Source organism: Arvicanthis niloticus, chromosome 17 (assembly GCF_011762505.2).
Source record: "Arvicanthis niloticus isolate mArvNil1 chromosome 17, mArvNil1.pat.X, whole genome shotgun sequence".
In the NCBI taxonomy this organism is placed as follows: Eukaryota; Metazoa; Chordata; class Mammalia; order Rodentia; family Muridae; genus Arvicanthis; species Arvicanthis niloticus.
The window spans coordinates 50,822,480-50,836,669 of NC_047674.1; the positions used below are offsets into that span (position 1 = coordinate 50,822,480).

Sequence of the window (14,190 nt, forward strand, 5' to 3'; positions counted from 1 at the left end):
ATAAGTAGCTTGCCTCTCCTTTCTTATAACAATTGTGTCCTTCCTCAATCCTAACTTAGAAGCTCTAAGACCAGGTAGAGCTGTTAACCTTTTTTTTTTTTTTTTTTTTTTTTTTTTTTTTGCTTTAATCAAACAGCTTGCTTTGTCACATCTACTTAACAATTATCTCAAGCCAACAGCATACATGAACCTCTTCTTCATTCCTACGGCAATCCTCAAGGTGAATAAACACAGAAGTACTGAAAGTGTCACACACAACAGGCTAAACCTTGAGGGACTGGCTGATTCTCTATAAACTGTCAAATGTAAGGACTAAGTAGATCACCAGTACAGTGGAGATGTCACTCGATTCTGGCTCTTTTTGCTAGCTGTTCTCAGAAGACTAGAAAAAAGGGGTTGCTGAGCAAGGCTGTGTTCATGGTAGACTGAGAGGGACACAGGATGCAGAAGCAGGGAGGATACCTGCTTGAGCCTGTTCCTCAGGCAAGGAGAGAAAATCAAAGAGACATTGATGAAACAAATGCTTATCTATACCTAGTATCTGCATGCCTTATTATTTTCTTTAGCTTTTACAGGACACAAATCTGATTTTTAAATCCCTCCTTCTCATTTCTACTTGTATCTCTCTAACCTTGGGCTTCAAGAGGTACTTGAAATAAAATGAAGAACCAAGGTCACAAAGAATAAGCAAAGAAAAAAAAACAGCACTTACAAACAGTACTTCCACTTAAATTCCTTCCTCGTGTAATGGTGACTGGTAATGCCCTATCCTTCCTATACTTGTACTATGTACAAGTAGCCAGAGCCTAATAAAAATCCAAGTGAATGAAACTGCCATCAATGGGAATCATTTTTTATTCAAATTCAGAGATACAAGAAAACCATTTAGGGGTTTCAGACAAAGCTGATTTCCCTTGAGGACTCTTTCCTGTCACTATCGGCATAGAACTCAACCCTCAGCCACCATAGAAAAGAAGAGTTCTAGGAACCTAGTCCTACCAAACAACTATGGCCCTACACTATCCCTGTGATCAGAAGCCTAAGTAAACCCAGAATACAGCATCCCTGACACTACACTAAGAAAAGGAGGAGGAGGAGGAGGAGGAGGAGGAGGAGGAGGAGGAGGAGGAGGAGAAGGGGGGAGGAGGAGGAGGAGGAGGAGGGGGGAGGAGGAGGAGGAGGAGGAGGAGGAGGAGGAGGAGGAGGAGGAGAAGGAGAAGGAGAAGGAGAAGGAGAAGGAGAAGGAGAAGGAGAAGGAGAAGGAGAAGAAGAAATGATGATGATGATGGTGATGATGATGATGATGATGATGTCAATGTTGTCAATGATAAAGATGTCAATATGTTGTAAGTAAAATAATACCTAATAAATAAGACTTGTAAACGTTTTTCTTAATATCTCAGGCAAATCCTGTTTGGCATAAGCATAGGTTTATCATAAGGAAAAGAGAATGTCAAAAACATCCTTCCTAATATTTAGAAAGTCCCAGCCATTTACAATTTCCCAGCAAACCCTGGCTTCGAGAAAAAGAGGGGAAATATACAAAATATAAAAATATAATATAAAGGTAAGAGTGAGGCCACGATTGAATGTTAGGAAGAGTGGAGAGGCAAGCGTGTGAATAAGTGTGTCCGTGAGTGATGCTGTGTCCATCTTCATACCTCTTGATGGACCTCCAGCACAGCAGAAGACTTCCTGACTGCGGTTACAGTGTGCAGCCTGGAAATAAGAGAAGAGATGTCAAAATGCATATAGACAGACTCATCTACATATACGTGTGCATATGTGCATGTACACATGTTATCACATCACCTTAAATACCATCACCACTTATTCAGAGGAGCCTGGGGGAGCAGAGAATAGATGTGACCTAGATGTATTGTATACATGTATGAAATTTAAAAAAAAAAAAGAAAACTGTTTCATATTAAGTGGTAGAACAAAAAACAACTTGTAGGGGAGAAAAAAGACCATCAACATAAGAGTTCAGCTTAAAAGAGAAGAAAACTAATAATTTAGAATATTCAAAATGAAAGAATAATTATCTCTTGGGCAAAGCTTTCCACATACAGGCCTCCACTTTGCAGCCCATTCCCTGTGATGTAAGAGCTGTAATTCATTGCACTCATTCATCTGGAAGTGCAGCGTACAAATTAGGACAGTGGGAGAGACTTAATGGCTAACAGGCATCCCAAAATTTTGGGTGTTGTTTTCCTTTGGGCCTAAACCATCTAAAGTATTTGAAATGTGAAAGGCCTCCATCCTATATAGCACAGCCCACTGAGTGTTTGAATATCATTTTCTATGCAAGCATCTCAAGTCTACTTCCCCCTGTGAGCAGCCACAAGTGACCTCATAGGTCTCCATGGAAACTGAGCAAAAAAGTGTAAGTCAGCCCTCTGTCACCAGCACTCCCTTCTCAGCCTCTTCACCATCTTTCAAACATGGCTGTCTTGAGAATCACCTGGCAGAGAGAGTCGTCAAAAGGCTGAAACTCTAGTCCAGCCTGGACCAATGAAAAGCTAGCCTCTGCTGGTGGGGTTTTCAGAGTTCCTGAGGTAACTCAACTACAAGGCCACAAGAGGCTACATCTAGACACCCGAGTGAAGAATGCTGTGTCGCTTCAAATAGGAGTCATCTCTATGTTAAGAATTTTAGGGTCTTTTTGGTTGTTGACTGCCAAAACTTCAGGGAGCTTGGCTGTATGGAAAGGGAAGGTTTGGTTTTACTTTGCTAGGACTGTTCAAATTAACTCAAAATTTGTTTTCACAATCTCGTATTCGACCCAGTAGCTTTTCTATTTTATTTCAATGGTTTTCCTCTTCAAAGCAAATCCATCTCAGATCTCAGAAACATAAGGAGCAAAGGTATCTTCAGTTAACATCATTTGAGGCCAGTGACTTGTCCTGAACTGGCTTCACCTCATTTCTTGTCACCCTAGGAGCACTAGGCCTCTTAAGAACAAAAAAGATAAACAAGAATTCATTTTATTCTCTTTATTTATAAGATAAGCTCTGATAGTCACCTTTACTCATCTGGAACAGACCCTTCTAAAGCCTACAGTTCAACACCTCTTCAAAATGGCTTCCCGGGAGACACTTCAGCCTGTAGAATCCAGTTTCCTCACTGCCTCAGCCCCGATGCCAGCGTCCCCAGAGGAAGCAGAGACACCAGGGGAATGAACCAGCCTTAATCCTCTTCAGAAAAACAGTCACTGTATTTCATACAAATGTTTAATGAGAACAAGCGCACTGAGCTGTCTCTTGCTTGACTGAGTTGTCTAAAGCCTTGTGGCCCAAAGTCACTTTCTGTCCCTCTTTCCCTTGCCAAATGTTAAATATTTATATGCTGTTCACACTTGTGAATAAATGTGCAAATCACAGAGCTAGTCTTTTGCAAAATTCTGAGCTAGGTGAAATGTGCTTCTGGCAGTCCCTGTCAGGTGTTTATTTTTAAATAAAGAAATGTCCTGTTACTTTATCCCAAAATTCTCTGTGAAAATGATTCTCTCTAGTCTCCTTACCTGCGTTCAGAATAAAGAATCAACAGCTAATAAAGGCAAGGCTTTATTCTTCCTAAAGAGATGCATGTTGCATTTGGATTTAACTATTCATTTCCAAGGAGAAGACATGAACTATTAACAATGTGAAAGGCCACCTATCCACAGTGGCCTTTCCACAGCCTTTTCCATCACATCCTTTCGTTCGGTTATTACAATTTCCTATTATCAGCTCATCCCATGCTTAGGCTCTAAGCAACTAACTAATGTGCCTCTCAAAAGTCAGACTATTGGAAACAGCTGCTGTAAACACAATCTTCCATCTCAAATTATACATCTTGCCCTTTTTGTCACAGCAACAATGACAATATTGCTATTCGTTTATAAATGTATATGATTTTTTATTCTATCATATATTCATAAGGTAATAAAATCAAAGTTCAAAAGAGCTGTCAGTTGGTCAGTGTGAGAGACAAAATTCTGTATCTTCCTGATCTTTCTCTTAATACCCTTATTAAAGAAAAGATGTGTTAAATAATACCTTGTCACCAAGTAATAATTAAAGAGGAATGAAGATGCTGAAACCTCTACCTCCTTAGCTGAGACAATGACGTAAGATGCATTTTCTACTTTTTACCCAAAGATGGGCAACTCATGGATACAGAAGACCTCCCCACCTCTACCAGGCCAGCTCTTTCCTCACTCTGAGTATTGGACCGTTAGGAAAAATAATAGAGTCTCAAACTCTTGTAAAGTGTGCATCAAAAACAGTATAGACTTTTTTAAAAGCTAGTATTTAAGTGGCAATTCCTACCCTACTGCCTTTGGGCTATATAAATAAGAGCGGCTTCCCCAGTCTTAACCTTACATGAACTTGTTTCTTTATCTAACACAGAGAAAGAACAGCTTCTATCTCTCAGATTATAACTAAGGGAACCAGACAGGAGAAAATAACGAGAGAGGAATGGCTTCATTGCCCTTCTCTCTCACTTCTGCTTAAGTCCTTGGATTTTTTTAGCCAAAAGTTCTGATGACCCAATCAACACTGGCAAATAATTCCTTCACAAGAATTTATTGTTGAATCAATGCCGCACAGAACAGCACTCTTGGACTAATATGGACTTAATACCCCAAAAGAAAGTCCACAACCAGTGAGTACACACAGCATGGCATCCTGGTTGCTCTAGGATCAAAAGCAGAATGCCTGTTCTCAACATCTGGCCATCGTCCAACCCATACATATCTAATGACTTGGCTTTGGTATTTTTACGAACAGAAAACAAAAACCTCCTAACCCAGCTCCTTAAGAATTTAGTTCCAACCCAAGGGTCTGTTTAAATCACCACAGCATTTTAAGACTAGGAAAACATAATTAACTTGTAGCTTCTGAATTTTACCTAAAGTCTTCCAAAGACTTCTTCTTCGTTGCTCTCAAACCACCAGCCTGGCAACAGGCAAATCTGTAATCAATGACCTGGTAGATGATTGGATTGTACATCGCTGCAGATTTTGCAAGGAGCGTGGGCACCACGGAGAGCTGTATTGGGATGGAGTCCGGCCTTCCAAAAGCTGACCACACAGAGACTACTGCATAAGGGATCCAGGCAATCAGGAAACCAGCACAAATCAGCATTGCCACCTGGAACAAGGAAAGGAACAGACAACAGGATCAAGAGAAGTCATAAGTAGTCATAAGTCATCCAGAATAAGTTGCAGGTGTGAAGGAAAAGCAAGTCTTTCACTCTAAAAACATCCCTTTTTGACTACAAGAATTGCTTCCCATGAACTTCTGAGAATTTGGCACAATTCTTTATCCCATTTACATGGTCTATTCATTCTCCACTTTCGAATTTAAATGTACCCCAAAACCCAAACTATAACCCTATAATAGATGTCAGATTTTGCCTACATTTGGGGCAAGAAATCATAATAAAAGGATGTCAGTTCTCTTGAGCTTGCCAGAGTTCTCAACCCACAAGCACTTAAAAACCTGACAGAAAATAAGTTCATCTTGATGAAATCTTTTGCCTCAGGAAACTGAGAAGTGTTGCCCTGGTTTGAAATTCTAATGTGCACTTTCTTCAAAGATTTCTATAAAATGTTATTTCTTCTCCTCCACCTTTTCACAATTTTGAGGTTCATATTATCAAAATTCCCCAAATATAAAGAAAAAAGAATTGCGGGCTTCTGTTAAAGCAATATGAAAAGTGATTTTCTCTCACAAAACTAACCTCTTAATTGGCAGAACACAGAATGATTGACAATACAATTTAAAATACCTTCACAGGTTTTCCCCATCCCAAACCCAGTCCCTTTAACAGTGTAACTTTAACTACTGCCCTATAGCTACTGATCTCAACAAGTTATCTCAGTTCAGGTTAACAAACAGTTTTAGCAAATGCTATTGGCAAAACGCTAAACTGGGCATTATGGGACATCCCAGCATACTACTGTTCCTGAGATATCTCCCTCTAGAATACAAATAGTAGGAGATCACAGCTGAATATGGTTCTGGTGCCAGCTCAGAAGAGAACATTTGTTTCTTATTGGAAGGAGTAAGAGCCTTGTGGTGAATGTTGCATAGACCCTGCACTTGGGCAAGTTGAAATAGCAGTAGTAAGAGAAATGCTGGGTAGGCATCCAGTGCATGAGTGAGGTTGTACAGAAACAAGTGAGGGGGTCGTCTAGATATGGGAACGATGCACAGGGTAGCAAGACCTGGAGAAGAGATAAGACTCATGTGTTCAGTCTTTTGTAAAACATATTACTGAGCCTTCCTGTCGCTCCACAAGCTCTGCAGCTCTCAGAGGTTTATAAGCAGAAACATGGAAGGTGAACGTATAGGAAGATACTGCCTGAGAGAATACAGCAGTTTAGAGACCACTCCTTATCCACTCAGCCAACAAGTCATACTGAGAATCTGTGTTTTGTGTGGAAGACACGGAAAGGAAAAGCAGACACATCCCTGCCCACTTAGAATTTCCTCTCTTAGCATGTTCATTTTAGACAAATGTCTAAACAAAAAATAAGGGTGTTTCAATGAGAGTACTAATGCTAGAAAATTAAGTCCAGGCTCTGGTTTTTATTTTGAGTGAGCTATTTCAGGCTCAACTTGAAAACAAGCATTACTAAGTTCTAAGTGTCCTTACACTGATGTTCTTCCAGGGACATAAATAATGAAATTATATTTAAGTCAATTCTCTGAGCATACTTCCTCTTTTGTCTGTTTGCACTTGTTTTCATCTTCTTGCTGTATCTTCAACTTTAGAATTCCTAACATCTCCCTGCCTGCCTGGTTTTATGAAATTGGCATAACGGGTACCACCTGACTCAGATCTGACCAATCAGGGGACTAAACTCCCCTGACCACTGGAACCGAGCTTAATCAAATTCATCTTTGAGATTTAGAGAAGCTCACTTTTATCTCTGAGTCTCCTTGGATCTTGGGAAGACGTATGAATGCTGCTACAAAGATTTTAATTCATCTTCCTATCACCTAATTTAAAAAAAAAAAAAACAGCAGCCATCTTTGATATCCTGGTCATAATGAGCTATGAAGATGATGGACTACAAGAAGTGACACCCAACCTGCTGTATAAACATGGTAAAATAGCTATAGAAGCTCCTTTGTTTTAGTGGCACAGCTGGATGTTTAGTTTTCTGACAATAAAGCGTGTGTGTGTGTGTGTGTGTGTGTGTGTGTGTGTCTGTGTGTGTATGAAATTCATACATATGCATGTGCATTTCCATATGAGTAAGCAGAAGCATAATTATTATAGTTGTGGAATGATCCACAGCTTGTCTGTGACCTAAAGAGCAGCATGGATGTGGGATGTGTTGCCATGGAAACCTACCTTTGTGAGATATGTAAGAATGAAGTATGTGGCTGAACTCAGTGATAGAATGATTGCTTAGCATGTGCTCTATCCCCAGAAACACACATACATACAGCTTGGAAAATATCTTCTAATGTCTGAGGTTATAAACGTTAACTCAAGAATTTCAATGCTCAAGCGGCTGAAGAGAGTAGCCCGCCCTTTCAGAGGACCCACATTCAGTGCCCAGCATTCACAACCACTTACAACTCCAGCTCCAGAAAAACCAATACCTTTTCTGGCAACTGTGGGTTCCTGTACTCACCTGCACATTTTCACACTCACATACACACAGACACACACACACAAGAAAGACACATGACAAGAAATGTAATAAATATTTTTAAAAGAAACAAACAATTTCAAAGCTCATCTTCAAAACTAATGGCAGGCAAGTAAAACCTCAGTAATGAGCAGTTTATTCCACTTTTCAGAGAACGTGAATCCCTCAAGAGATGAATCAAATGAGCCCAGGACCCCTACTCTAGGGTCCTGCAAAAATATTTAAACTAGTATCTTAAACTAAAGTAGTATCTTAAACTGAAACTTCTCTTCTGTGACCAACACTTCTAATCCATTGCAACTAAACACACACCACTCTCTCCCTCTGAACCTGCTCTTCCGTCATCCGACAGAAGCATACCCATGAGTCCTTTCTGTTTAGTTTAGTGTGATTTTTGCTTGTAAAGAGTAGATGCCCCGAAGTGCACAGTGAGGCCCCTTTTTTTTCCTTAAATTCCCAAATAAACACTAGCTACATAAATAAAGCTTGTGTTAGCAGCTGCATAGAGACTTAACATAGCCCCCATCTTTGAATCTAGGGTGAGTCATAGGATGGTTTTATGCCATCTCGAAATCCATTTTCTGTACTGCTGCCAAAGCCATTGACAGAAAATAGATTAGCAAAAAGCCCATAGTATTTTCTCCTTCTACGGGAATGTGCAATAGGAACAAGAAAGGTTTATAACATGTGTGCTGTTGCCCTTCCTTGTAAGATAGAGAACTGCATGTACTGTGGATTTCAAAACAGCAAATTAAGTACTGTGGGTGGAGCTTCTGGCTATCGAATAAATCACAGCAAGTAGAAATCAAGTCTAACGCAGAAGGGATAAGGATGAAAAACGTGCTAGATGATGGTGCTTGTGTGTAGATGCAACGTCAAATCGAGGCACATCAGTTCCCTTTGACCTCGGTTTGAATTTCATTACACTTCATTCGTTTCAATCATATTGCAATATCAATCACTCAAATACTAAGTCTGGCTGACTGAGATAACTCACAGAGCAAAGGTGCTTGTCACTAAGCCTGACAACTTGAGTTTGATCCCAGGGATTCACACTGGGGAAAGAAAACCAATTCCTGCAAGCATGGATGTCTTTTGACATCCATGCATACAATGCGACAATCAGGCACGCTCAAGTGGACGCGCATTCGGGTGCATACACACCCACACCCACACATGCCTAAATTAATTAATTAACTAGATAACTCATTAATGTTTAAGCTATTCTAATATATTTGCCACACACTTTCTGAAACCTTTGTGACATTTTTCCAGAGCTTGAACTAGGACTTAATGTTTTCACCAATTCATTTCCTGCTTTCCCCACTTCAATGTTATTCTGATTTTCCAACTCTTACGCACCAGCCATCCTTGAGACAGTGCTACCAGAGGCCCCAGCACTCACCATCCTTCCCAGGTTGTTTATTATTTTTTTTAATGACTTCGCTCCCATCACTCTTTCTTGGTTCACTGACAAAGCACTAAAACCTCCAGTTCCCAAATTAGACAGTTTTGTGGGAGGAAATTCTCACAGAATTCATGTTTAGCTTGTACAAAAGAATCACACATCTGCAACTTGGATTGCTTGAAATACGTTGCTGCAGAAGACACAAGGATGTATTTCCCCAGCTGTAGTTCAAGTTGGCACCAAGTAATACAAAGTAAGGCCTGCCCAAATGTGCTCAATTCCAGTGAACTAACTTTTGAACAGGATCCTAAGATAATGGGGCTGAGCTTAAAGATTTGAAGTTATACATGACTCTGACCCAAGGCAAGGGTACTGAGGAGAGACGTCCCATCCTCTCAGTATGAGGGACATGGTGGAAGGACAACACAGGAGTCTTTGACTCTGTGGTACTATGTGCCTCTCCATGGTCTTAATATTAGTTTAGTCCCACTGACTACAAGAAGAAGAAATAACTCAGTTGCTGTATTCACAGATGCTTCAGAAGAGGAAGTCGGTTCCTCCCTCCAAGCTCCTTTGTCTGGATCTGAGTGGTGCATCAGCTGCACACTACACAGAATAATGAAATTCATAGGAGGAAGTCAGAATTTATGTGAAAGATAAAGCCCAGAAGAGGGACCAAAGAAATGAAATGAACCCTCTACCCATAGCAAGTTTGAATTACATCACCAAAGAAGCAATAGCCATCCTGATTCAGTGCCTGGGGTGAGATCAGTGCACAGAGAGAAGCGGGCGGTAGGGAGTCCTGCCCACTGCAGGAGAATGTGTGATTGACCCAAGCATGGGATAAAAAGACAGCGATATATTACAATAGGTCTACTTATCAAGCGTCTATATTTGCCCACAACCTGTGAAAACTGGATTAAAAGACAGTGATGCCATTTCTGGGGCAGATGCCTTACAGGTGTGAATACGCCTGTCTCTGAGGGATATGATTAACATGCAGAAAAGCCAGAAGTCAGCATGGATGCACACCTGTAATTCTAGCACTCAGGAGGCAGAGGCAGAGGCAGAGGAGAATGGCCATGAGTTCAAGGCCAATTTTGGTTTCAGAGTGAGTTCCAGGCCAGGTGGTACTGTGGAGGATAGTCTTGAAAAAAAAAAAAGAGAAAAGCAAAAAGAAGAGGAGGAGGAAAAGGAGAAGAAGGAAGAAGGGAGGAGAAGAGGAGAAAATAGGTAGGAAGACAGGAAATATAACTGTTGCTGTAGCTTCTCTGTCCCCCAGATTCCTCACATACATACAAACACACAAGTAACAATGTCTGGGCTCTCAGGCTACCTTCTAAGAGTTTAATTCATTCAACAACCTAAGCATGTCCACTTGAGTTCTTCTGTGTTACCCACAGAGTGACAACTGAGGTCAACTGTCTCACACCCTCTTCTACCACCAACTTGCAAAGAAACTTTTCTGGAGTCTTTGGGGCGCCTGCCATCTGTCAGCCCTGGCAATGATCCAAGCAGAGAAGATGAGCTCATGCTTAAAAAAAAAAAAAATCCACACTTTCCAGTTGCAATTTTCTCAAACCTTAAAATACCACTACTCTAAAAAACAAGCAAAAGCTGCCATCGAAAAGAGAGGAGACAAACTGGGTCATGTCAGCTTGCCCATCTGTGTTCAGGAATTTAAATCTAAAACCGAACATGACTCTCCCCAGACTAAGCAATGGCTTGACCTAATAAATGGGGATAATTTCTAAGTGCCTATTCAACAGAGTAAGGGACCTGAGGGAGAGGTGTTCATTATATGGAGCCAAAGTCCTTAGGTGGGACAATCTTGCTTAGAGTAGAACAAATAGCTATAGGACCCAACTAAAATTACTTTTGTCAAACTACCAAAATAGGCCTTTAAACACAACACGTCTAACAGTGTTGGCAAAATCTTTGAGTTTTGAAGTCAATGGTGATGTCGTTTAATTTTAATTGCCCCACCCCCAACTCTCTATCTCACCTCCTTCCACAGATGGGTGAGTCCTGGAGTCTGGGTTATAACTAATAAGTGCTGACTTATGCTGAATATAGTAGAACTTATCAAAAGATGCAGATTGAGGCACTAACTTGGAGACTTGGGAATGAGTGATACTCAAATCACAGCAATTGATTGGTTCTGGTGTAGGTGAGGACTCTGGGCCTGGGTCTGCCCTCACTAGACCCTGAGACACATAACAGGATACCTGGTGATAGGAGCCTACACATGAGTCCTGGCTTGGGAGCAGAGAGGCTAGGAAATAAGATATCGGCTTTTCTGCATTTTTAATTTGAGTCGTGTTGCTCTTATCCATACTCCTCCAAAACAATTAAAAATGTTAGATATTTCTCAACACAGGATCCGAGCACTGACCACCAAAATCAAAAATAAATGTTACCAGTGTATGTCCTCCCAGGGGGCTAGAGTCACAATTGAAAATGATCATTACTTTGAAATTCTTTTTGGTTATTATGTCTCTCTGGATTAGTATTTTTTTCTTCCCTTCAACAAATATATATTAAGCACTTAGCATGTTAGAGGTGATGCACTGGGTTCTGAGGACATGAAGTGACAGAAAGTCAAAGTGTCCCTGCAGCCCTGTTGACTGGTAGTAAAAGACATTGAGCAAGAAATCACAATAATGAGCATGCAATTGCAAATTAATTAGAAATTTGACAATTCTCAAGAAGTAATGATGTTTCTGTGAGACATCATAAGAGGAAGACCTGAATTTCCAAATGCCTCTCCTGAGGACTGACCTTTAAGCTTGGAAATGCTAAAGAGAAATAATGAATTAGTTTAAGAAAAGAGCAGCCATTCCTCTTCCCTTAGCATCCACATAGGGAGTGCTCTGACAGGTTAACAATCAATAGGCCAACCAATGGAACAAGTCACCTGAGAGAAACCGAGTTCATACCTTGGCTTGGTTTTTTTAAAGGCTTCACAATCAAAGGAAAAGAGCATAACAAACCAAATGTCCCAAAGAAAAGTCCCTGAGCCAGAAGTCAGAGGACCACTTCACAGTTATCAAGGCTGCCTTTAATCAGGCATCCAATGAAGCTGTCACAGTTACCATCCAGCAAGTGCTGGGCTGTGAGATGGAGAACCGAACAGAACCAAACGCTTGCCTGAACCTCATTCACTCTCTTGCAATGAGAGACAAATACTTGACTCGGTGGGACAAGTGCCTCTAAAGGCAACATGCCCAATGCTCTGCTGACCTGTGTTAGAGGGACTTACACTATCTAGGAACAGTTAGGACTGTTTTATGGCAGTGAAAGGAACATTAAGAGATATCTGGGATCCTCACATTAACTACAGGTCTGGATGGGATAGGTAATCAGCCAATGAACAAATAATGAATGCCAATAATAATGCATAATGATGTTTGAAAAACAGAGGTAACTTCTCTGACGTTACCTTCCAGCCACAGTACTATCCCTTCTTAGAAAATCTGCAAGAGACTCACTTGAGTGTGTGAGTACTTTTCCCAGGGGAAATGCCCAGTGAAATAACTAAATATTCATTTGGGGGGTTTCTCAGTTTCAAAATAGAAATTTAAGCATAGCTGGGCATGGTAAAGCAAGCTTGTCGTTCTAATACCTGGGAGGTGGAGGCAGAGGGATCAGGCCAAAGCCAGACTCAGCTACACAGTGTTTTGAGGCCGCTCTGGGACACATAAGATCTGAAGGAAGAAAGAAAGAAAAAAAGGGAGGGAGGGAGGAAAGAAGGGAAGGAAGGAGAGAGGGAGGGAGGGAACATGAAACAGGAAGAAAAGATAGTTGATATAAAAGCTTTGGGGGGTTTCAGGGTGTGTGTGTGTGTGTGTGTGTGTGTGTGTGTGTGTGTGTGTGTGGTGAAAAATAATTGACTGTCCCCAGCTAGAGGCCTAAGGGATGTTGAGAGTGAGCAAGAAAATGCAAGTCAATTTTCCACTCCAATGGGTGAAATGTCTGTAGTCCAGAGACAAGAGAGAATGTCAGGGGAGCCGAAAGCCTGTCCTGAACTGGCCTTTCAGATCCAAGCACCAGACAGCAGGGCTGTATGAACAAGACAGCAGAACCTCTTGCACAAATGAGGATGTACAAACTGAAAATGCATGCCTTCCTCATGGGCTCTTAGCCGAGTTCACAGGATCTACTGAGATCACAGGTTATAGCAGAGAGGAGACGCATTGCTTACAGAGGCCTCGTGGTTAGGATAAAGCACTTGGATTGTGCTATATAACATGACCAAAAGGAATTGAGTAGTTCATAAAAAGCCAGGTCAGTAAAGAACAAAATCCCAACCAGTATCCCCAACCAATTGGCACCATGACACTATGAAGACCTCCTCAGGCAGCCCAGGCAGCTCTGGGAACAGAAGGGCAGTCTCTGATGCTCCTGAACGTGCTTTATTAGCCAATAATGAAACTTGTTTCACAGGGTCAAATGTGAACAGAAAAGTGAGATGATGTTGAGCCACAGAATCAGAGAGTACAAAAACACCATGCACTTGTGTGAAGGACGTGCATGTTCATATGCAAATACACACTGTCCTTCTGTTTGTAGCACGTGTACTATGAAAGTCAGTGAAACTATCATAAGAAGAGTAACTAGAGAAGATGGCAGGTTGAGAAAGGGTCGTAGACCGATGCCACTTCATATACTGCTGGATGAGATCAGACCCAAAAAAGGCAAGTCAAGATAATAACCCAGCTAGAAATACTTAGAGGATGCAGACGATGAACTTACTTTGCCACCAAAACATTGGACTGTGGCCTTGGAGTTACACACTTTTAGACCACTGGCATTGTAGAGAGCAGAAGCTCTGAGTGGATGAGAAACTGGGCAGTCCTGAGCAGAGGCTGAATAGAGGAAAGGTTTTCTCCAGACAGAGAAAGGGCCCCTGTGAGATTGCATCCTCTTACTTCAGTAGAAACAAATTGAAAACAGTGTGAATGCGTAGTGGATGTCCAAATAGGAAATTACACTGGTTTTTTTCCTACAGTTACTTTTGGTTATGTGGGGGGTGTTTTGCCTTTATGTATATACACAATGAGCATTTCTGGTGGCTGAGGAGGCCAGAAGAGGGTGCCCGATGAGCTGTGAGCCATCATGCAGA

The 14,190-nt window shown here is 41.2% G+C and overlaps 1 protein-coding gene across 1 annotated transcript in view; it reads right to left on the bottom strand.

Moving 5' to 3' along the window:
- Opn5 (opsin 5) overlaps positions 1–14,190 on the bottom strand; it is a 54,731-nt gene that overhangs the window by 14,959 nt on the left and 25,582 nt on the right. Inside the window, exons 6-7 of the mRNA XM_034521681.2 lie at positions 4,897–5,138; positions 1,662–1,719 (exon numbers count right to left, since the gene is read on the bottom strand). Coding sequence (XP_034377572.1) covers positions 1,662–1,719; positions 4,897–5,138 — 300 coding nt within the window. The remainder of the gene's footprint in view (positions 1–1,661; positions 1,720–4,896; positions 5,139–14,190) is intronic.